Genomic DNA, 25,957 nt, shown 5'->3' with positions numbered 1-25,957 from the left:
ACAGAACCCACAACAACCATGACTTTTATCACCATCTTCATCTGGACACTTGCTTTCTGCTTTCAAGGTTACAGTTTTGGAATTTATCGTTGAAGATTAATTCAATCTACAGTTTTTACATGTACAGTATATCAATGTTAATATTTCTATTCAGAACTATTCATTACTATATGTAATATTTAATTCATATAAATGTTTTTACTATATTTTTCAGAATCCAGAGGACAGTACGTTGTGACACAGACTCCGGCAGTGAAAGCTGTTGTCCCAGAACAGAAAGTCTCTCTGAACTGTAAAACCAGCAGTAATGTGCATTCTAATAATCACCTAGCCTGGTACCAACAGAAATCTGGAGGAGCTCCTAAACTCCTTATTTACTCTGCTACAAGACTTCAGTCTGGGACTCCATCTAGATTCAGTGGCAGTGGATCTGGGAGTGACTTCACTCTGACCATCAGTGGAGTCCAGGCTAAAGATGCAGGAGATTACTACTGTCAGAGTTACCACTACATCAATAGTAAAAATGTGTTCACACAGTGATACAGCGACGTACAAAAACCTCCCTCAGTCAGACTGCACAGTGACTGTACTGATACAGCTGGGACCTACTGCAGGTGCTGAGGGGGAAGAGACAGTGACATGGAACACTGACTGAACTAAAATACACTGAGATAAATATATCAGTGATGCTGACTATAATGTCAACTTATCCACCTTCATGTTAAATCATTCCTGAACTGACAACACCCATACGTCCAGACTAGATAAATATGCCTTCCCTTTTGCTGTGGCTAACAAACCTTTTATTAACATTTCAGACAATAAATTGAATAGACTCCATCTATGTGAAGTAATAATGTCTCACATAATTTCAGAATAAGTATCCCAGTCTCTGTTAGGCCCCTATATTGGCTCGTGCATTTCAAGTTAAGATTGAACTATATTTACTGAGATCATATAACATGATTATGACCCATAATAACAACCTGAGGTTCTGTCATACAAGAGACAGTGACATGGAACACTGGTTAGTGAAGTCAACTTTGAATATGTTTAGAAAGCATCATTCTAATCACATGTTCCCCATCATCATCATCATCATCATCAATGTAGTGCACCTTCGAAAGTTATTTGAAGTTCTGAAATACCCACAATACCAGTCCAATATGCAAAACAAGATGTAGAGACGTAAATAAAAAGAAGGTGGTGTTACATCAGCATCAGCCTCCTAAATCAAATCCCCGTATGAACCTCACAACCAAACATGTGATCTAGCATTATATTAACTATTTTAATGAGCAGGTTACTGGCTGTTACATCTGTGATTGAGAAATAATGCTGGATCTGTGAATGAAACAAGCTGCTGGGCTCAAACAGACATAATACTGTATCTATCAATAATTACATGGAGGCATATCTGTTGTGTCTTCCTCCCTGAAGTACCTCAGTCAGGTAGTGAATTTCAAGCAAATATTCAACTATATTTATTGAGATTATCTAATATTATTATAACCCCCTAAAACGTCCTGTGGTTATGTCAAGGCAAAACGCCTCTCCTGCCACACCTGGCTAGATCCTTTCAGCACGTTCCCAGGCCTTTAATTGAGCCGAGCTGAGGCTTGTTAACCACTTAAGATCCTGATTGTCTGAACAATCAGCCTCAACCTTTAAAATGCTGCTGCTCACACAGATCTCTCCAATGAATGGAGGTTGTGGGAAGGTGAAGGAAGCATGGAGAGGTCAGGAACAGAAGTTGGGTTTTGGAGAAACACCATCAGTGCTCTGCAAGCAATGTAGCTGATGGAGAGGCAGGAGCTTGGTGAACAGATAGATGTGATTGTGGACAGCGAGGAAGAAGGAGAAGATGTGGGAATTGGGAAGATGTTTGTTGAGGAAGAATGGTGTCAGACATGATAAAGAAGAATCTGGACCAATAGGAATCCCTTTGCCTTTTGGCAGATCCATTTGTGGTTTCAGGTTGGGTCAGAAAGGAGTTGGGTGCAGTTGAATCAGTGAAGGTAACCTGTAGTGGACTTGTGATGTTTGTGTTTCTTCTGATTAGAGGGAGCAGGTGCTCTGTGTCACTCAACTTGGGTCATGATCTGTTTCTTGCTTTGCTTTTACCAACAGGATGAAATGTAAAAATCTTCCCAGTGTGAAGTAGTTCTTAATTGTTGTGATTGCGAAGTCATGTAAAACGTTTCAGTGTGAAAATGTTCCTAGTCAGTTGCACGCGTGTCTGTGGATGGCTGAGCTCCTACAGATGTTTCAATTATATGCACTGTCAATCGAAAATGTAGCATCCAAGTCTGCCATCGCTGTTAATTCTCTCCTCACATCAACCCTCAGCGCTTTGATGTGCAAGTCCGGGTATTTATATGCTGACCTCACGCCTCAACAAGCTTCTGATTGGTCAGAGTCAATACCCCTGGCCACCATTGATTGGCAGATGTGTGAAGCAAATGTGCGTGCCCACAAAACCGTTTGTCGAGGTCAGTGGACACAGGTTACATAAAGAGATGCGCATGCAATTATTGTATTGAACATTTTCACGCTGGGAGAGATTTTACAGCATGATGTACAATCAGAAAACAATCAGAATGGTTGGACTATTTCACACTGGAAATATTTTTACATGACACAGGGCACCATTGAAAGGGGTGAATTCTGGGCTAGCGATGAGTGTGGAGGTGGAGCAATTGAAGTTTAAAATTCCTGGTGTTTGTGATGCTGCTGTTTGGTGCGTCGTAGATCTGGTGGTGAAACAGAGGAGTCATTGTGGTCCTTTTGAGTTTTGAGTCTATATTAGTTATCCTGTTAGAGCTTTTGTGCAGAATCCACTGTACTGTTTCAGGTGCAACGTTCACGGTCATGTTGCAGCAGTGTGTAGGAGGGAGATTCCAAGATGTGGGAAGTGTGCAGGAGGGCATGGGACAGAGGATTGTGTAGTTTTGCTGGATAAAGTTGTCAACAGTAGGGGTGCTGATGTTGTTGGAGATCGTAAGTGTCAGGTGCGAGAGAGGCAGGTTCACGTGACGAGAGTCAGAGTAGTGCAGAGGGTGTCGTATGCTGAGGCAATGAAGGAAGTGGAAGAGGATGGGTGAAGGGAGAGGGATCCCAGTGAGTAGTAGATTTGTGCCAGCACAGGGGGATAGGGCAGTGAGTGAGTTATGCTTCAGTAAGGTTGTCTTAGCGTTCATAGCATTCGTTATCAACTGTACCATAGAAATGGAATGTACATTTTTAGAAAATAGCTGTTGTGGTGGCAGCTGCAGAGAAGTATATGGGTATATGAGATTTCACTTAAGAAGAGTTACAGGGTGTGTTGAGGGGTGGTGTCCCGTCCTCCCAGGTCGTTGGCATGGTGCAGGAGTAGATAGGGTCAAAGTAGTGGAAATGGGGTAGTGGGTTTTAATGGGTAGGTGGTAGCTGAAGAGAAGTACCTGGTGTATGAGGTTTTACACTAGAAGAGTTAATGGGGTGATGATTTCTATTTGTTTGAAATAGTGGTATGTAGGGTTAGTTGGTGGGGCAAGTTTGTCCTTTTAGGAACAGGAATAATAAAGATAATTTTAATGTTGATATTGTAGGCAGTGACTGGCCTTACAATTTAGTACAGTAGGGGGCGGTGTGTACACCTTTAAATTAGATGTGATCCTCTAACCCAAACCCAAAGAAGAAGAGCTCTTCAACTACAGTTTCCCTGGGGGACCAATAGTCTGTTTGCATAGAGAGAACACTTTGCATAGACAGCACATGCTTCAGTGCTCTGGTAGTGTTTATAGCCCTGTGAGTTTAACACTTCATGACAACAGAACCCACAACAACCATGACTTTTATCACCATCTTCATCTGGACACTTGCTTTCTGCTTTCAAGGTTACAGTTTTTGGAATTTATCGTTGAAGATTAATTCAATCTACAGTTTTTACATGTACAGTATATCAATGTTAATATTTCTATTCAGAACTATTCATTACTATATGTAATATTTAATTCATATAAATGTTTTTACTATATTTTTCAGAATCCAGAGGACAGTACGTTGTGACACAGACTCCGGCAGTGAAAGCTGTTGTCCCAGAACAGAAAGTCTCTCTGAACTGTAAAACCAGCAGTAATGTGCATTCTAATAATCACCTAGCCTGGTACCAACAGAAATCTGGAGGAGCTCCTAAACTCCTTATTTACTCTGCTACAAGACTTCAGTCTGGGACTCCATCTAGATTCAGTGGCAGTGGATCTGGGAGTGACTTCACTCTGACCATCAGTGGAGTCCAGGCTAAAGATGCAGGAGATTACTACTGTCAGAGTTTACACAGTGGTGGAGTGTTCACACAGTGTTACAGAGACGTACAAAAACCTCCCTCAGTCAGACTGCACAGTGACAGTACTGATACAGCTGGGACCTACTGCAGGTGCTGAGGGGAGGAGATGATCCAGTACAATGACACAGTGTGTAGTAGAGCTGAACAACTCTAACTAGTTCTAATAACTCTAAGCTGTTAGGTCATATTCAGTCATTATCCTATGTGTTCCTTATTGCATTTTTACTCATTTTTTATTGAGTATCTCATGGAGAACCATGAACCCATTTATCATGAACTTAGCATGAACTTGAACCAGTAAGATTTTTCGTTGGTTGCTATCGGTCCGAGACGTGGGCACAAAGCAACGAGCTACCTCTCTAGCAAACATACTCAACTCCATACAAGATTATATGAAATTGCATTATTCAGGCTGGCATCAAGGTTTGGGTGGAGGTGGTTGAGCAACACTGGGCTGTGACTGGAGCAGAGATGGATAGAAATATATTGGGGTTAGGAGTTGAGGTGGATGGAATGGAGTGTAGTGGTGGAGTGGAAAAAGGTGGAGGTATAGTAAGAGTAAAGGTTAAAGTGCTGTAATTGTGGGGGAGCCCATGGTGTGGTATATGGGGGTTGTTCAGTGATGAAAAGAAGTGCGAGAGGTGAGGAGTGAGCGAAACATCTCATATGCAGAAGATGTGAAGGTAGTTCACACAGAAACAATCGAGGCTCCTAAAAAAGCAGGTATTTCAGGGCAGATTGGGATGCTGGTTGGGGGTGAAGTAAGGAGCAGAATGGGGAGAACACAAGAATGGTAGTAAAATATGAGAAATGTTGTTACATTTGTGACAGAAGCAATCAATTGCGCAGAAAAATTACATTCAAAGACTAAGAAGATACAGATCAGAGTGAAGCAGTCAGTGAGGTATCATGGGATCACAGGACTGACATGGGAAAATGTACAGGATGACCTCAATAACATTGAGAATTAGTACAGACAGGAATAATGTGTTGGTTCATTTTCATAATGGTGTTAATCCTTCAATGGAATGCCAGAAGTCTGATGGCTAATGGGCACGAGTTCAAACAGTTTATTGAGTTACCAGCCAAACCTGATGTGACATGTCTCCAGGAGACATGGCTAAAACCTACTCTAGATTTTGTATTACAGGGTTATGTTGCAGTCCATAGAGATAGGGTGGCAGGGGGAGGAGGAGGGTGTGCTACCTTTATAATGTGGGGATCCCATATAGGCTTGTGGGAGAGGGAGTTGAACCAGAGTATGTAGTGGTTGAGGTGTGGTTGGGAGGGGGGAATATGGTAATAGTGAAGTTTTACAACCCGTGTAAGAGACTAGAGTTGCTGGCCGTTGGGAATGTAGAAGGTAAAGATAGGAGATGGGTAATGTGGTGGGGGGATTTTAATGCTCAAAGTGAGCTCTGGGGAGGGTTACGGACTGATGTAAATTGACAAATGTTGGAGGAACTACGACATGAGAAAGGGCTTGTGAGTCTTAATGATGGCCGGGGAACCAGGATTGACCCAGTAACTGGAATTAAATATGCTCTGGATCTTACTTTAATCTCAAGTTCAATGGCAGGCAGATGTAGTTGGGAGGTGATCCCTGTCCTGTCGTGTGTACTGTAGGATGGAGGGAGGAAGAATCAGAAAGAAATGGATTGAGGAGATGGATATTTGGGAAAGCGGAGTGGGGTTCGTTTCAGGAGTTGAGAGAACAGGAGCTGTCTCAGGTAGATCTCAATTCAGATACAGAAACAGTAAATGACGGAGTAAGAGGAGCAATAGTAGGGGCTGCAAGGCAGGTGATTCCTATGTGTACAGGGGGAGAAAGGGTAACGTAGTGGAGGGAAGAGTGCAGAGAAGCAGTGAAGAGAAGGAACTGGGCTTTCTGAATGTTGAAAAGGTTGCATAATTACCAACACCTGATACAGAATAAACAAGCACAAGCAGTAGTAAGGAGGAGCATTGGGACAGCTAAGAGGGAGTATTGGTGCCAGCTATGTGGTAACATAGTCAGGACCACTCCTTTGGGAGCGGTATGGGGGATGATTAAGAGGATGAGTGTGGTCAGAAGAGATTGGGATCTCCCTGTGCTGAAAAGTGTGGAGATTGTTGCAGTGAGAGATATGGAGAAGGCAGAGATGTTAGCCCAGGCATTTGTGAAGGTGCACAGCTCAAATAATCTGACAGAAGAGGGCCGGCATGGGAGATAGAGGGTCAGAGGAGAACATTAGGGGGTCCTGGATCAGAGATAGATGGTGGGGGATACATTGAATGGCCCTTTTACGTTGGCTGAGATGAAGAGAGCATTAACTAAAGCTGGGGTAACATCTCCTGTGAAGGATGAGATGTGTTACATCATGATGGCTCATCTCAGTGACACTGCAATGGGGAAAGAATTAGGCCTTTACAATAAGGTGTGACAGGAAGGGAAACCGCCTGGAAGTTGGAAAGAGGCGGTAGTGGCGCCGATACGGAAACCAGGGAAAGACCCTGCTAGTCCTTCAAGCTATGGGCTGATAGCGTTGACATCTCACGTATGTAAACTTATGGAAAGGGTGATAACAGGAAGGCTAACTTACTTTCTAGAGAGTAGAGGACTAATGTCACCAGATCAAAGTGGGTTCAGGAAAGGCAGGGGAACGATGGATCCTGTACTGTGCCTTGAGTCAGTCATACGGAAGACACAGTCAAATAAGATGGTGGTTGTAGCCGTTTTCTTTGATGCAGAGAAGGCTTATGATATGAAGTGGAAGGAAGGCCTACTTATCAAGCTGGAAAACATGGGGGTTGGAGGAAAGGTTTTTAACTGGATAAAGGATTTTCTATTTGGGCGATCAATACAAATGAGGTTGGGGAGCTCTATGTCAGAAATCTATGAGGTAGATAATGGTACCCCCAGGGAAGTGTCATTAGTCCTTTGTTGTTCCCCATTATGATTGACGATGTACTCTCTCAGGTGAGACCTGATATTGGGAGGTCATCTTTGCCCACATGTGCAGTTGCAAACCGTAGTCTGGCTTTTTTGTATGGCGGTTTTGGAGCAGTGGCTTCTTCCTTGCTGAGCGGCCTTTCAGGTTATGTCGATATTGGACTCGTTTTACTGTGGTTACAGACAAAGTACTAGTATAATACAATAGGGACTGATAGTACTTAAGTATTAGTATAGTACAATAGGGACTGATAGTACTGAAGTACTAGTATAATACAATAGAGACTGATAGTACTGAAGTACTAGTATAATGCAATAGGGACTGATAGTTCTGGGTTATGAGTAAAATCCACAGTAGAATGCAGATAATAAAGTTTCCAGCTTGGATCATTGATTTACATTATCAGGTATTTATTTTTTATTTTCCATTTAGGTATTCAATACATGACACAATTATGTTATGAATGTGGGTCCTTACCAGCAAGATTACTTAAATATTACACTTTCCATAGACAGCACATGCTTCAGGGCTCTGGGAGTGTTTGTAGCCCTGTCAGACACTTCATGACTGAGAGCTGTCCTTCATGACAACAGAACCCACAACAACCATGACTTTTATCACCATCTTCACCTGGACACTTGTCTTCTGCATACAAGGTATAATAATGATGGATATCTAAGTAATGATAATTGAGTAAGTAATATATGATTATCTCAGGACAACGTATTAATGACATAATTTAAGATATTCAAAAGTGTTATGTTTGTTTCTCTCATCATTCAATATTCAGAATCCAGAGGACAGTACACTCTGAGTCAGACACCTGCAGTGAAAGCTGACGGCAATGGAGAGACGGTCAACATTGGCTGTAAACTCAGCAGTGGTATATACAGTAATTACCTGCACTGGTACCAACAGAGACCCGGAGAAGCTCCTAAACTCCTCATTTATCAGATAAACAACAAGTTCACTGGGACTCCATCTAGATTCAGTGGCATTGGATCTGGGAGTGACTTCACTCTGACCATCAGTGGAGTCCAGGCTGAAGATGCAGGACATTACTACTGTTAGAGTTTACACTACCCCAACAGTGTTTGGGTGTTCACACGGTGATACAGAGCCCTACAAAAACCTCCCTCAGTGAGGTGATGTTACATCAGCATCCGCACCATAAATCGAATCCCCATATGAACCTCACAACCAAACATGTGATGTGATCATCTAGCATTATATGAACTATCTTGATGAGCAGGTTATTGACTGTTACATCTGTGAATGAGACATGATGCTGGGCTCAAATATGAGACATGTGTATGCACATATCTAATTTAAGTATGATGTCCATTTATTACTGATTACTTATGTATCTGTTATGTCTCCCACCCTGAATCAACCATAAACGTTCAAACCAGTCCACTCCTCCACATCTGGACCAGTCCCGGATATTTCAGGCAGTGAAACTGTTCATCTGCTTGACTGGAAGTTGTGGTAGTGAAACTAAAATTTACATCGACAGAGCTGGGTGGTCCTGCATGTCCCAGAATAGAGCTCTAATGTCACCAGATGTTGACTCTGTTACCAGGGTGTTAGAGGTAGAGAAGACACTATGACTATCTTGCAGATGTGATACTGGTAATATTATGTGGACAACTTTTTAAATAAATGTAGCTAAATGCAGCTGTGAGATATCGATCAAATGTTCAATAGCATTACATTATTGTATTTATAAATCTAGAAGTCAAGCAGGTCAAAAACTTCTGATAAATATGAATAAAGAGTACCTACTGTACTACAAATGGCTAAACCTCTCCTGTTAATCTGTGAAAATAGTAGTATCCTTTGTTAGTATGAACTATCTGTTAATGACGTTGTGGTACATAAATAACTAAGCAATAAGGTTTAGGTCAGATAGTTTTCATAGAAACTGTGAGTCCTACTTTACGAATATTTTTCTATGTCATTCAACATTTAAGACTCAAGTAAAATTATTGAAAGAGACAACAACATATTTGTTTCTAAGATAAGTCTTTATTTTCATCTATTCATCAAAGCATCAAAGCAAACATTCCTACAGATTCTAATAGTTATATAACAGAACACATCACATCTAACACTGATACAACCTCAGTCTACAGAGAGGATTGACACATGAACTCAAGCAAAGCCCTCTGTTAGTCTACATGTCAGTGATCAATAAGACAGAGAACATCTGATCTCAGAACAGAGTCAAAGCAGAGGAACCAGCAGCCTCTCTCTTCAGGGGTGTGTGACTGAGGGGTCCTACCCAGAACAGTCAGCCCTCCTCAAGGTCTTGATGACTGGATTCTGGGATTTCTGCTGGGCTTCACAGGTCACCTCTCCTGCCTTGGTCCACTCCTGGGCAGTGAGAGTCAGGGTGCTGCTCCAGCTGTACAGGCCATCCTTCTCCAGGACCGTAGGACTGGCATCCTGCTTCTGGTTGGTCCCGTCCACTTTCCAGCTCAAGGTCCAGTCTGAGGGGAAGCCCTTGTTGGCCAGACACATCAGTGTGGCTGTTGTTGTACTGGACAGCTCCTCACTAGAGGGGGGCAGGACGGTGAGGGTGGGGGCACTGTTACCTGGAACAAACAGAACACATCAACTAAGTAATTACAACAAGTACAGCTTTAGTAAGAGATTATCTTCAGAAAAGTACACATCAAAATATAGTGAATTGGAAATGCCATCTAAATATGAATGTAGAAGTTGGATTATTTAAAAGATGTGGAGAAAACACTAAAGTAATATGATACAAAGCAGATTTATGAACCAAACAAGTATAAAGTGGTTAAATAACTAGAGTTACTAGTCATATGGTGTCAGTTATACATGTTATACAGATATTGTTGAGGAATGGATCTGATCAGAACAGCCAAGTCATATTAATAGTATTTACATCACATATCAAACATGTTGGATTATGAAGTCAGTTACAACCATAACTGAGATCCTTTGTCTTCACACTAACAGAGAAGTCTACCATGAACACAATGCAACAATGATGAATAGTATATACAATACCATTAGTTATTATACCAGAATTAGGAGTTATATTCTGCAATTATACAAATAAGACATGTATTTAAACCTAAAATGTATAATTTTGATTCAATAAATATTTATTTGAAAGAAGGCTCAGTCAAAATCTAAATTTAACCAACATTTTTTGAGTTAAAGACAATAAAAATATAACGAAACAAATCGCACACAAACAGTAATACACAATACAACAACTATATTCCATATTATTAAATAGTTATAATACTAGAACTCTCCTCTGCAATCCGTCAAACCACACATTTAAATAAACACCTACATTTGAACATGTTAATTAAATAACATTTCATTTGAATGAAGGATTTGTCAAAAGTAATTGAACAAAAATATATTTTTTAGGAAGTAAAATACCTAAAATAACAATATTTTCATGGAGACAGAGTTTCAGAGAGTAAAATACCCCCCAAAATAATCAGAAAGAAATATCAAAGAGCGTGTTACTTACTTCCAACATCAAGTCTGGTGCCGCTACCAAAAGTGTACCACAGTGATACAATCCCTATTACTGCTGGTACAAAAACCTCCTTCATGTTTGGCGCTCTTCTTTTCTTTAGACTGTGGTTCAAATAATTAACTCTACTATAGTATGAATACATTTCAGAAATGAATTATTCTACTCAATTAGAAATAGTGTTTTTCATGTTGATTTCCTTAACATGGACCAAACCTGACTTTTTCTTGTACATCTCCTACTACTGTAGGTGCAGCATGTTTATTCATACAACTAATCTAAAATGTAGGCTAATCACTTCATAGTTTAAAAGCAGGTCAGATTTGATTAGATGTAATAACATTCATATTCAAAATGGCCATAGTATGTGTAGGCCTTGTGTATTTTCTTTAAATCATCTAAAAAAGTTCATTTGAAAAATCCTCAATATCAAGGCAAAACGTATAGAGAAATTGAAACACGACATCAAAAGTTGAATAAATAGTTAATTTAGACTTTACTTACTTCCAACATCAAGTCTGGTGCCGCTACCAAAAGTCCACCACAGTGATACAATCACTATTACTGCTGGTACAAAAACCTCTCTGTGTTGTGTTACTGCAGCTGTTACAGTGAAGATCACTCATACAGAATCATAATCAACACTAATACACTTTAACATCTTCCAGGTAGAACAAACACTTCATATAAGCTGTTTCTAGATAATACAAATATAAAATGTGTCTTAAATCCAGATATGAGTCATTTTTCCTTCCTCTGTGTATCAGGTTCTCCTCGTCTGGAGGTACAGTCCAGCATCAGATCAGTGTTGCTAGTATTCCTCCATATTGTCCATATGAAAGACAACAGCAGCAGCAGTAGTGATAGTGATCCATGTTGTATATCCTTTATTAAACATGTTGATCTCAGATTTAACAGTGGTGGTAAAGTCACAGAGGACAGACAACACTACCAGAGGAATCCTACCAGCTTTCGTTTAGAGAAGTGTTCACTAACTGATTAGAGGAACTTACATCAGAGACCGAGCATGAGTGAACAGACAGTTCATTATATCTGATCATCATCAGAATAACAATATAATGGTGGTGTGACATAAAAGTTATTATACATTAGTTATCAGATAAAACAGTTGCTGTTTGATGTTATTAAAGGGGCGACATGTAGTTAGCGGTTAGAGTGTTGGGCCAGTAACTGAAAGGTCACGATTTCAAATATCTTGGTCGACAAGGTGAAAAATGTGTTGATGTACCTTTGAACAAGGCATTGGCAAACCCTGGTCTCGAACCTACTCTCCAAGGATGACTCAAGGGGAGTTGGAGTATGCAAAAAAACACATTTCCAATTCACAAATGGGCATAAAACAAACGTGTACATGTGGGAAATAGGACAAATTTTAGCACCCACCTCATTATTATAAAAGAAAGCTCAACCAAGCCAAAATATATACTGATGGGATACTACTTGGAACCTGAAATAGATTTGAAACATTAATTTGCATAATGCATCTTCCCTGCTGCTCTAAGAGCATTTATATCCCTGTGAGTTGAACACTTCATGACTGAGAGCTGTTCTTCATGGCAACAGAACCCATAACAACCATGACTTTTATCACCATCTTCATCTGGACACTTGCCTTCTGCTTTCAAGGTTACAATTTTCAGAATGTTTTGTTGAAAATGAATTAAATCTACACCGTCGACATCTATATCAATGTTACTATTTCTATTCAGAATTATTCATTACTATGTGTAATATTTTAATAATAACAATATTTAGTTTTTATTCTCTGTTTTAGAATCCAGAGGACAGTACACTGTGATTCAGACTCCTACAGTGAAAGCTGTTCTGCCAAGACAGACAGTCACTCTTGACTGTAAAACCAGCAGTGATGTTCAGGGTGGTTACTATCTAGCCTGGTACCACCAGAAACCTGGAGGAGCTCCTAAACTCCTTATTTACTCTGCTACAACACTTCAGTCTGGGACTCCATCTAGATTCAGTGGCAGTGGATCTGGGAGTGACTTCACTCTGACCATCAGTGGAGTCCAGGCTGTAGATGCAGGATATTACTACTGTCAGAGTTACCACTACATCAATAGTAAAGATGTGTTCACACAGTGATACAGAGACGTACAAAAACCTCCCTCAGTCAGACTGCACAGTGACTGTACTGATACAGCTGGGACCTACTGCAGGTGCTGAGGGGAGGAGATGATCCAGTACAATGACACAGTGTGTAGTAGAGCTGAACAACAATAGAGTCAAACTAGAGCTACTGTATGTCTAGAAGACCTTAGATCATAACTGATCACTAAGTGTTTCTCCTGACTATTAACTACATGTTGACTCTGTTGAGTAACTCAAGGAAAACCATCAACCAAACTGGATAGAGATGATGTGCAATGATCCAAACCCCTAAAGATGACCTGTGCTTTAAATAGATAGAATTTAATCAACATTATTCGAAGACATACAATAAAGCCCTAAACATTACCCATACATCCTCCCTCACACCACTGTGGTAGTTCCAGAGAGCAGCAGGTGAAGCAGGAGACTGGAGATGTCAGAGCTCTGGAGATCTCCCTTTCAGATCAATCAGTCAGCAGCACTACAGTCCACACAGACTGCAGTTACTGAGCCTGACCACTCGAGGGAGACATAGAGCAGCTACTATCTAATAACACAGGAATAACAATATGCTCCATTTGTAGATGTCTACAATCAATGCATCAGTCCCCATTCAGCACTTATATCAGAAACCATGTCAGTAGTTACATAGCTATCATGATTCGACATCACATCAGTTTGACTGTCCAGAAAGACTCTTTACACATTTTATTTTTTTATTTAACTTTTATTTAACTAGGCTGTCAGTTAAGAACAAATTCTTATTTACAATGACGGCCTACCCCGGCCAAACGCTGATGACGCTGGGTCAATTGTGAGCCCCCATATATAGGACACTTTGCATTATCAGCACATGCTGCAGTGCTCTGGGAGTGTTTATAGCCCTGTGAGTTTAACGCTTCATGACTGAGAGCTGTCCTTCCTGACAACAGAACCTACAACAACCATGACTTTTACAACCGTCTTCATATGTATATTTTCCCTGTTTCTCCAAGGTAATATATTTGACAGAACATAACGATAACCATTGCAATATTAGGCTATATAACCTTATTACAGTTTAAGATAATAATCGATATGGACAAATGAATGAACAATTTAATGCTAATTCGACATGCCATCTCTGTTTCAGAGTCCAGAGGCCAGGTTGTTGTGACTCAGACTCCAACAGTGAAAATGGTTTCAGTGGGTCACTCATTCAGCTGTAACATTCAGCTGTAAGACCAGTAGTGCTGAAAACAGTGACATCTAATAATAATAATATAATATATGCCATTTAGCGGACGCTTTTATCCAAAGCGACTTACAGTCATGTGTGCATACATTCTACGTATGGGTGGTCCCGGGAATCGAACCCACTACCCTGGCATTACAAGCGCCATGCTCTACCAACTGAGCTACAGAAGGACCACAATGGACAGGGGATGGCCTGTTATCAACATAAACCTAGAGAAGCTCCTAAATACCTAGTATACTTAGCAAAAACCATTCAGTCTTGGACTCCATCTAGATTCAGTGGCAGTTGATCTGGGAGTGACTTCACTCTGACCATCAATGGAGTCCAGGCTGAAGATGCAGGAGATTACTGCTGTCAGAGGTTATACAACCCCAACTAGGTCTTTGTGTTCACACAGTGATACAGAGTCGTACAAAAACCTCCCTCAGTCAGACAGGTAGTTCCATAGAGCAGCCGGCTCTGGAGATCTCCCCTTTAGATCAGGTTTGCTACCGAGTGGCGCAGCAGTCTAAGGCACTGCATCTCAATGCTAGAGGCGTCACTACAGATGCTGGTTCAATCCCGGTCTGAATCACAAACAGCAGTGATCAGGAGTCCTATAGGGCGGCACACAATTGTCCCGGGGTAGGCTGTCATCGGAATAAATTATTTGTTCTTAACTGACTTGCCTAAGTAGTATTTTTTTTAAATATATATATATGTTTTTAAATTAATTCAGTCAGCGGCATTTAAGTCTTTGAATGCCAAGTTAACAAACAGATCACTGGCCATTTTGAATCCAACTGTACCTTCTCCGCTGTGCAATCCGGTTTCCGAGCTGGTCACGGGTGCACCTCAGCAGCGCTTAAGGTACTAAACGATATCATAACCGCCATCGATAAAAGACAGTACTGTGCAGCCGTTTTCATCGACCTGGCCAAGGCTTTGGACTCTGTTAATCACCGTATTCTTGTCGGCAGACTCAACAGCCTTGGTTTCTCAAATCACTGCCTCTCCTGGTTCACCAACTACTTCTCTGATAGAGTTCAATGTGTCAAATCGGAGGGCCTGTTGTCCGGAACGTATAAGACTATATTCCAGTCATACATGTGTGGGACAAGTTAAGAGGGAGAAATATGTGGAAAAAACAGAGACTACACATGATAACTCTGAAAAAGCTGACAACAGGAGGGCCCTTTCAAGGCCTCTCTAATCTAGGAAGGAGAGGAGAGAACGGCGGGAAACTGCCAAGGCTGGTAGAAAAGTGATGTGTGTGTGTGTGTGTGTGTGTGTGTGTGTGTGTGTGTGTGTGTGTGTGTGTGTGTGTGTGTGTGTGTGTGTGTGTGTGTGTGTGTGTGTGTGTGTGTGTGTGTGTGTGTGTGTGTGTGTGTGTGTGATTATCCTACCAATTCTCGTCTTCAGCAATGTCATTTACAAAATAGCCTCCAACACTCTACACGGCAAACTGGATGCAGTCTATCACAGTGCCATCCGTTTTGTCACCAAAGCCCCATATACCACCCACAACAGCGACCTGAATGCTCTCATCGGCTGGCCCTCGCTACTTATTCGTCGCCAGACCCACTGGCTCCAGGTCATCTACAAGTCTTTGCTAGGTAAAGCTCCGCCTTATCTCAGCTCACTGGTCACCATAACAACACCCACCCGTAGCACGTGCTCCAGCAGGTATATCTCACTGGTCATCCCCAAAGCCAATTCCTCCTTTGGCCGTCTTTCCTTCCAGTTCTCTGCTGCGAATGACTGAAACAAATTGCAAAAATCTCTGTAGCTGGAGTCTTATATCTCCCTCTCTAACTTTAAGCATCAGCTGTCTGAGCAGCTTACCAATCACTGTACCTGTACACAGCCAATCTGTAAATAGCACACCCGACTACCTCATCACCATATTATTACTTACCCTCTTGCTATTTTGCACCCCAGTATCTCTACTTGCACATCATCATCTGCACATCTATCACTCCAGTATTAATGCTAAATTGTAATTATTTTCGCCTCTATGGCCTATTTATTGCCTACCTCCCTACTCTTCTACATTTGCACACACTGTATATAGATTTTTCTATTTTTATTTTATTTTGTGTTGTTGACTGTAAGTTTGTTTATGTGTAACTCTGTGTTATTGTTTTTGTCTCACTGCTTTGCTTCATCTTGGCCAGGTCACAGTTGTAAATGAGAACTTGTTCTCAACTGGCCTTCCTGGTTAAATAAAGGTGAAATAAATAGAGGAATTGATCAGAGAAACCTGCATGATGTAAGTGTCCATCTCATTACACTTTTTTACATTTTCCACATACTCTTTCTACCATATCCTATATCCGCTACATGATTTCTGTTACATGATTATTTTCGACGGAACGTTGGTGGAACGCCGCAGCGATGTGTCTGTCCAACAGCACCCTGGAGAGGCGCACTGGGAATGGACAAGCAAAATGTTTTCCGCCCCTGCCTTTGTCAAAGTGGGCACTGCTTATCATAGGGCTGCATCAGCGCTCACCTAAAAAGCCCATATGCCACTGGCTGAGAGAAAATATAATTGTTTTTGGGCAGAATTATGGGAGGTTTTATGTGTTGCTGTATGTGTGTCTTGGTCAGTTTAGCTCAGAAAATGCCACCCTCATCAATCTAACGCCATAGGCGGCCACCTAATCCTGCCTAATGAGCGGGCTGGCCGTGCCAATGATCACTGGAAGGTGGAAACTGACTGGTATTCCTATTTTCCATGGATATCAATATGTTACCATAGCATATTACCATAACACTAATAAACAGATAAAGTGATATATGTTCAGAAGTTACATGATATATGACTTTTGAAAAACAATCTCCATTATTCATTATAGTTTTGTCTAGCTAAAAAACAACCAATAACCAATAATTGTCACAACCTCCGCCGAAGTGGGCGCCTCTCCTGGTTCTGGCGGCGTTCGGAGATCGACGTCACCGGCTTTCTAGCCATCGCTGCTCCATTTTTCATATGTCCATTGGTCTTGTCTTGTTCCATACAGACAATCTACTTGTATTTAACCCTCTGTTTCCCATTATGTGGTTTGTTCAGGCACATTACTTTTGTTATTTTCCGTTATTTTTGCACATATATGTTTTACTGTGCTGTATTTCTGAACGTTATTAAAGTGTCCCTGTTTTCTACACTGCTGTCCTGCACCTGACTTCACCTCCACTACACATGCCTAACAATAATAGCATTGTATTTATGCCCCTTTTATTCACATAATTGAATACTACTTGAAAGTTACAATCGCTTCAGGCTCCCAAGCCCTCAAAAAATCCACAAATGGACCTTACAACCAGCTGTGGAAATTCAATGGATGTGATCATCAACATCAGCGTATTCACTGTTTTCATGAGTAGGTTACGTACTGTTAGCTCTGTGAATGAGACCTGACGCTGGATTCAACATGAGACACATGTAAACTACTTGTACATAAACTATCATCATAAAGTATAATACCCATTTTATCTGTCATTCATTACATGGTGCCATATCTGTTATGTCTCCCTTCCTGAATCCACCATAGAGGTTTAAATCAGACAGTCCCACACATCTGGCCCAGTCCAAGGTATTTCAGACAGTGAAACTGTTCATCTGCTAGACCGGTAGCTGTGGGAGTGAAACTGAGATTTACATAGACAGGGCTGGGTGGTTCTGCTTGTCCCAGAATAGAGCAGCACTGTCACCAGATGTTCACTCTGTTCCCAGGGGGTTGGAGGTAGAAAATACTCTTTGACTATCTTGACGATATGATACCGGTGAAATGATGTGGATCTTGTAAAACAAACATTGCTTAATGTAGGTGTGATCACATCGGTGAGAGTCCAAGATATGTGTCTTTATGAGTCTATAAATCAAGCATGGTCAAAAAAATGTTCCAAAGATATAAATCAAAATAACCATCACCTACTACATGTGGCTAAACCTCTACTGTTAAACTGCTAACATCGTAGTATCTAGACCTCTCCTGTTAATCTGTTAACTTTGTAGTATCTAGACCTCTCCTGTTAATCTGTTAACTTTGTAGTATCTAGACCTCTCCTGTTAATCTGTTAACTTTGTAGTATCTAGACCTCTCCTGTTAATCTGTTAACTTTGTAGAATCTAGACCTCTCCTGTTAATCTGTTAACATTGTAGTATCTAGACCTCTCCTGTTAATCTGTTAACTTTGTAGTATCTAGACCTCTCCTGTTAATCTGTTAACTTTGTAGTATCTAGACCTCTCCTGTTAATCTGTTAACTTTGTAGTATCTAGACCTCTCCTGTTAATCTGTTAACTTTGTAGTATCTAGACCTCTCCTGTTAATCTGTTAACTTTGTAGTATCTAGACCTCTCCTGTTAATCTGTTAACTTTGTAGTATCTAGACCTCTCCTGTTAATCTGTTAACTTTGTAGTATCTAGACCTCTCCTGTTAATCTGTTAACTTTGTAGTATCTAGACCTCTCCTGTTAATCTGTTAACTTTGTAGTATCTAGACCTCTCCTGTTAATCTGTTAATTTTGTAGTATCTAGACCTCTCCTGTTAAATGTGCAACAAGAGGAAAAAGAACTCTGGACCACATACAGTGGGGCAAAAAAAGTATTTTGTCAGCCACCAATTGTGCAAGTTCTCCTACTTAAAAAGATGAGAGAGGCCTGTAATGTTCATCATAGGTCCAGTTCAACTATGACAAACAAAATGAGAAAAGAAATCCAGAAAATCACATTGTAGGATTTTTTATTAATTTATTTGCAAATTATGGTGGAAAATAAGTATTTGGTCAATAACAAAAGTTTATCTCAATACTTTGTTATATACCCTTTGTTGGCAATGACAGAGGTCAAACGTTTTCTGTAAGTCTTCACAAGGTTTTCACACACTGTTGCTGGTATTTTGGCACATTCCTCCATGCAGATCTTCTCCAGAGCAGTGATGTTTTGGGGCTGTTGCTGGGCAACACGGACTTTCAACTCCCTCCAAAGATTTTCTATGGGGTTGAGATCTGGAGACTGGCTAGGCCACTCCAGGACCTTGAAATGCTTCTTACGAAGCCACTCCTTCCTTGCCCGGGCAGTGTTTGGGATCATTGTCATGCTGAAAGACCCAGCCACGTTTCATCTTCAATGCCCTTGCTGATGGAAGGAGGTTTTCACTCAAAATCTCACGATACATGGCCCCATTCATTCTTTCCTTTACACGGATTAGTCGTCCTGTTCCCTTTGCAGAAAAACAGCCCCAAAGCATGATGTTTCCACCCCATGCTTCACAGTAGGTATGGTGTTCTTTGGATGCAACTCAGCATTCTTTGTCCTCCAAACACGACGAGTTGAGTTTTTACGAAAAAGTTCTATTTTGATATCATCTGACCATTTGACATTCTCCCAATCTTCTTCTGGATCATCCAAATGCTCTCTAGCAAACTTCAGACGGGGCTGGACATGTACTGGCTTAAGCAGGGGGACACGTCTGGCACTGCAGGATTTGAGTCCCTGGCGGCGTAGTGTGTTACTGATGGTAGGCTTTGTTACTTTGGTCCCAGCTCCCTGCAGGTCATTCACTAGGTCCCCCCCGTGTGGTTCTGGGATTTTTGCTCAGCGTTCTTGTGATCATTTGGACCCTACGGGGTGAGATCTTGCATGGAGCCCCAGATCGAGGGAGATTATCAGTGGTCTTGTATGTCTTCCATTTGCTAATAATTGCTCCCACAGTTGATTTCTTCAAACCAAGCTGCTTACCTATTGCAGATTCAGTCTTCCCAGCCTGGTGCATGTCTACAATTTTGTTTCTGGTGTCCTTTGACAGCTCTTTGGTCTTGGCCATAGTGGAGTTTGGAGTGTGACTGTTTGAGGTTGTGGACAGGTGTCTTTTTATACTGATAACAAGTTCAAACAGGTGCCATTAATACAGGTAACGAGTGGAAGACAGAGGAGCCTCTTCTGTGAGAGCCAGAAATATTTATTGTCCACCATTATTTGCAAATAAATTCATTAAAAATCCTACAATGTGATTTTCTAGACTTTTTTCCCTCATTTTGTCTGTCATAGTTGACGTGTACCTATGATGAAAATTACAGGCCTCTCTCATCTTTTTAAGTGGGAGAACTTGCACAATTGGTGGCTGACTAAATACTTTTTTGCCCCACTGTATACTACACACACAGAGACGCATACAAAGCTCTCCCTTGCCCTCCATTTTGCAAATCTGACCATAATTAAATCCTCCTGATTCCTGCTTACGAGCTAAAATTAAAGCAGGAAGCACCAGTGACTTGATCAATAAAAAAGTGGTCAGATTCTAAGCTACAGGACTGTTTGCTGGCAAAGACTGTATATATGTTCCATCAATGGCATTGAGGAGTACACCGCATCAGTCATTGGCTTCATCAATAAGTGCATCGATGACGTCATCCCCACAGTGACCATACGTACATACTGGTGTCTGGTTAGACTGTAAACTTTCCTTCCAGACTCACAATAAGCATCTCCAATCCAAAATTAAATCTAGAATTGGCTTCCTATATCACAACAAAGCATCCTTCACTCATGCTGCCAAACATACCCTCGTAAAACTGACCATCCTACCGATCCTCGACTTCGGTGATGTCATCTATAAAATTGCCTCCAACACTGTACTCAACAAACTGGATGCAGTCTATTACAGTGCCATCCATTTTGTCACCAAAGCCCTATACACTACCCACGATTGCGACCTGTACGCTCTCGTTGGTTGGCCCTCGCTCCATACTCGTCACCAAACCCACTGGCTACAGGTTATCTACAAGTCTTTGCTAGGTAAACCCCACCTTATCTCAGCTCACTGGTCACCATAGCAGCACCCACTCGTAGCAAGCGCTCCAGCAGGTATATCTCACTGGTCACCCCCAAAGCCAATTCCTCCTTTGGTCATCTTTCCTTCCAGTTCTCTGCTGCCAATGACTGGAACGAACTGCAAAAATCTCTGAAGCTGCAGACTCATATCTCCCTCACTAGCTTTAAGCACCAGCTGTCAGAGCAGCTCACAGATCACTGCACCTGTACATAGCCCATCTATAAAGAGCTTTTCTATCTACCCACCTCATCCCCATACAATATTTATTTATTTATCTTGGTCCTTTGCACCCCAGTATTTCTACTTGCACATTCATCTTCTGCACATCTACCATTCCAGTGTTTAATTTCTATATTGTAATTACTTCACCACCATAGCCTATTTATTGCCTTAACTCCCTTATCTTACCTCATTTGCACTCACTGTATATAGACTTTTGTTTTCTTTTGTTCTACTGTATTATTGACTATGTTTTGTTTATTCCATGTGTAACTCTGTGTTGTTGTATGTGTCAAATTGCTATCCTTTATCTTGGCCAGGTCTTAGTTGAAAATGAGAACATGTTCTCAGCTAGCCTACCTGGTTAAATAAAGGTGAAAAAAATATAAAATAAACATACCCCTACTAGAAGCCATGGATTACAGGCAGCATCTGCACTGAGCTAAAGGCTTGAGCTGTCACTTTCAAGGAGCGGGACTCTAACCCGGAAGCTTAAAAGAAATCCCGCTATGCCATCCGACAAACCATCAAACAGGCAAAGCGTCAATATAGGACTAAGATCGAATCATACTACACTGGCTCTGACGCTAGTCGGATGTGGCAGGACTTGCAAACCATTACAGACTACAAACGGAAGCACAGCCGAGAGCTGCACAGTGACACGAGCCTACCAGATGAGCTAAATAACTTCTATGCTCGCTTCGAGGCAAATAACATTGAAACATGCATGAGAGCACCAACTGTCATAGAAGACTGTGTGATCATGCTCTCTGCAGCCGATGTGAGTAAGACCTTAAAACAGGTCAACATTTTTAAGGCCGCAGGGCCAGACGGATTACCAGGACGTGTACTGCGAGCATGCGCTGACCAACTGGCAAGTCTCTTCACTGACACTTTCAACCTCTCCCTGTCTGAGTCTGTAATACCAACATGTTTCAAGCAGACCACCATAGTGCCTGTGCCCAAGAACACTAAGGTAACCTGCCTACCAACCCGTAGCACTCACGTCTGTAGCCATGAAGTGCTTTGAAAGGCTGGTCATGGCTCACATCTACAACATCATCCCAGCAACCCTAAACCCACTCCAATTTGCATACCGCCCCAACAGATCCACAGATGATACAATCACTATTGCTCTCCACACTGCCCTTTCCCACCTGGACAAAAGGAACACCTATGTGAGAATTCTATTCATTGACTACAGCTCAGCTTTCAACACCATAGTGCCCTCAAAGCTCATCAATAAGCTAAGGACCATGGGACTAAACACCACCCTAGTCATAGACTGTTCTCTCTGCTACAGCATGGCAAGCAGTACCGGAGCACCAAGTCTAGGTCCAAGAGGCTTCTTAACAGCTTCTACCCCCAAGCCATAAGACTCCTGAACATCTAGTCAAATGGCTACCCAGACAATTTGCATTCCCCCCCTCTCCCCCTCTTCACACCACCGCTACTCTGTTGTCATCTATGCATAGTCACTTTAATAACTCTACCTACATGGACATACTACCTCAACGAACCAGTGCCACCGCACATTGACTCTGTATCGGTTCCCCCATGTATACAGTCTCTCTATTGTTATTTTATTGCTGCTCTTTAATTACTTGTTACTTTTATCTCTTATTCTCATACGTATTTTTTTAAGCTGTATTGTTGGTTAGGGCTCTCGTAAGTAAGCATTTCTCTGTTGTATTCGGCGCATGTGATGAGTAACATTGGTTTTGATTTGATTTGCTGGTTGAAGATGATGTCGTTTCAAGTGAGAACATAAATAACTAAGCAATGACATTCAGGCCTGATAGTTTTCAAGGAAACTGTGAATCAGACTTGATTACTGTATGTCTATACCACTCAACAACATTTAAGACTGCAGTCTAATTATTAAAAGAGACAGAAATATGTGTCCAAAGGGAAATCTTTATTTTCATCTATTCATCAAAGCATCAAAGCAAACATTCCTACAGTATCTAATAGTAACAAAACAGAACTCATCAAATCTAATACCGATTCAATCTCAGTCTCCAGAGAGGACTGACTCATGAACTCAAGCAAAGCCCCCTGTTACTCGACATGTCAGTGATCAAAAGACAGAGAACATCTGATCTCAGAACAGAGTCAAAGCAGAGGAACCAGCAGCCTCTCTCCACAGGGTTGTGTGATTAGGGGGTCTACCCAGAACAGTCAGCCCTCCTCAAGGTCTTGATGACTGGATTCTGGGAATTCTGCTGGGCTTCACAGGTCACCTCTCCTGTCTTGGTCCACTCCTGGGCAGTGAGAGTCAGGGTGCTGCTCCAGCTGTACAGGCCATCCTTCTCCAGGACCCTAGAACTGGCCTCCTGCTTCTGGCTGGTCCCGTCCACTTTCCATCTTATGGTCCAGTCTGAGGGGAAGCCCTTGTTGGCCAGACATGTCAGTGTGGCTGTTGTTGTATTGGACAGCTCCACACTAGAGGGGGGCAGGATGGTGAGGGTGGGGGCACTGTTACCTGGAACAAACAGAACACATCAACTAAGTAATTACATCAAGTACAGCTTTAGTAAGAGATTATCTCCATTAAGGTCCACAACCAAATAAAGGGAATTGGAAATGCCCTCTAAATATGAATGTAAAAGTTAGATTGTTTGAAAGATGTGGAGAAAACACTAAAGTAATATGATACAAAGCAGATTTATGAACCAAACAAGTATAAAGTGGTTAAATAACTAGAGTTACTAGTCATATGGTGTCAGTTATACATGTTATACAGATATTGTTTAGGAATGGACCTGATCAGAACAGCCAACTCATATTCTTTGTCTTTGTCTTCACACTAACAGTGAAGTCTATCATGAATACAATGCAACAATGATGAATACTATATACAATACTATTAGTTTTTATACCACAATTAGGTGTAATATTATGCAATTATACAAATCAGACATTCAAATAAACCTACAATTTATCATTTTGAGTCAATACATATTTATTTGAAAGAAGGCTCATTCAAAATCTACATTTAACCAAAAATATTTGAGTTAAAGATAATAAAAATATAAATAATGAATCGCACACAAACAGTAATACACAATGCAACAACTATATTCCATATTATTAAATAGTTATAATACTAGAACTCTCCTCTGCAATCCGTCAAACCACACATTTAAGTAAACACCTACATTTGAACATGTTAATTAAATAACATTTCATTTGAATGAAGGCTTAGTCAAAAGTAATTTTTTTTAAATTATATTTTTTAGGGAGGAAAATATGAAAAATCGCAATATTTTCATATAGACGAAGTTTCACAAAGGAAAATACACCCAAAAATAATCAGAAAGAAATATCAAAGAGCGTGTTACTTACTTCCATCATCAAGTCTGGTGCCGCTACCAAAAGTGCACCACAGTGATACAATCCCTATTACTGCTGGTACAAAAACCTCCTGCATGTTTGGCGCTCTTCATTTCTTTAGTCTGTGGTTCAAATAATTAACTCTACTATAATATGAATACATTTCAGAAATGAATTATTCTACTCAATTCATATTAAAATTGGCCATAGTATGTGTAGGCCTTGTGTATTTTGTTTAAATCATCTAAAAAAGTTAAGTTGAAAATTCCTCAATATCAAGGCAAAACGTAAAGATATATTGAAACACAACATCAAAAGGTGAATAAATAGTTAATTTAGTTGTTTACTTACTTCCAACATCAAGTCTGGTGCCGCTACCAAAAGTCCTCCACAGTAATACAATCACTATTACTGCTGGTACAAAAACCTCTCTGTGTTGTGTTGCTGCAGCTGTTACAGTGAAGATCACTCATACAGAATCATAATCAACACTAATACACTTTAACATCTTCCAGGTAGAACAAACACTTCATATAAGCTGTTTCTAGATAATACAAATGTGAATTGTATCTTAAATCCAGACATGAGTCATTTTTCCTTCCTCTGTGTATCAGGTTCTCCTAGTCTGGAGGTACAGTCCAGCATCAGATCAGTGTTGCTAGTATTCCTCCATATTGTCCATATGAAAGACAACAGCAGCAGCAGTAGTGATAGTGATCCATGTTGTATATCCTTTATTAAACATGTTGATCTCAGATTTAACAGTGGTGGTAAAGTCACAGAGGACAGACAACACTACCAGAGGAATCCTACCAGCTTTAGTTTAGAGAAGTGTTCACTAACTGATTAGAGGAACTTACATGAGAGACCAAGCATGAGTGAACAGACAGTTCATTATATCTGATCATCATCAGAATAATAATATAATGGTGGTGTGACATAAAAGTTACCATACATTAGTTATCAGATAAAACAGTTGCTGTTTGATGTTATTAAAGGGGCGACATGTAGCTAGCGGTTAGAGTGTTGGGCCAGTAACAGAACGGTCACTAGTTCAAATATCTGGGTCGACAAGGTGAAAAATATGCTGATGTGACCTTGAGCAAGGCACTTAACCTAATTGCTCCAGGGTCGCCGTTGGCAACGGCAGACCCTGGCCGTGACCCCACTCTCCGAGGTTGTCTCATTGGGAGTTGGGATATGCAAAAAGAAATAATTCCAATTCACACTTGGGCATAAAACTGTGTGAAATAAGAACAATTTAATTACCCACCTAATTATTATAAAATAAATCTCAAAATGTACTCTGATGGGAACCTACTTGGAACCTGAAATAGATTTGAAACATTAATTTGCATAATGCATCTGCTCCACTGCTCTAATAGTGTTTATATCCCTGTGAGTTAAACACTTCATGACTGAGAGCTGTTC

General features: G+C 40.9%; 4 gene segments (V, D, J or C); 2 read left to right on the top strand and 2 right to left on the bottom strand.

Annotated features, from left to right (window-relative positions):
• The first annotated feature begins 7,867 nt into the window (after positions 1 to 7,867).
• Positions 7,868 to 8,331, top strand: LOC127906874 (immunoglobulin kappa variable 3D-7-like). The segment is given in 2 exon segments: positions 7,868 to 7,916; positions 8,051 to 8,331. Coding segments are annotated over 2 exon segments (330 nt in total).
• A 937-nt stretch (positions 8,332 to 9,268) lies between these two features.
• On the bottom strand, positions 9,269 to 11,269 carry LOC118392540 (Ig kappa-b4 chain C region-like). The segment is given in 2 exon segments: positions 9,269 to 9,857; positions 10,781 to 11,269. Coding segments are annotated over 2 exon segments (468 nt in total).
• A 970-nt stretch (positions 11,270 to 12,239) lies between these two features.
• Positions 12,240 to 13,237, top strand: LOC118392542 (Ig kappa chain V region 3547-like). The segment is given in 2 exon segments: positions 12,240 to 12,433; positions 12,582 to 13,237. Coding segments are annotated over 2 exon segments (399 nt in total).
• A 9,850-nt stretch (positions 13,238 to 23,087) lies between these two features.
• LOC118392536 (Ig kappa-b4 chain C region-like) lies at positions 23,088 to 25,213 on the bottom strand. The segment is given in 3 exon segments: positions 23,088 to 23,675; positions 24,539 to 24,648; positions 24,878 to 25,213. Coding segments are annotated over 2 exon segments (402 nt in total).
• Positions 25,214 to 25,957: the final 744 nt, after the last annotated feature.

The sequence above is a fragment of the Oncorhynchus keta genome, chromosome 13, assembly GCF_023373465.1.
Source record: "Oncorhynchus keta strain PuntledgeMale-10-30-2019 chromosome 13, Oket_V2, whole genome shotgun sequence".
Taxonomy (NCBI): Eukaryota; Metazoa; Chordata; class Actinopteri; order Salmoniformes; family Salmonidae; genus Oncorhynchus; species Oncorhynchus keta.
This window is presented reverse-complemented; position numbering and strand designations above follow the sequence as displayed.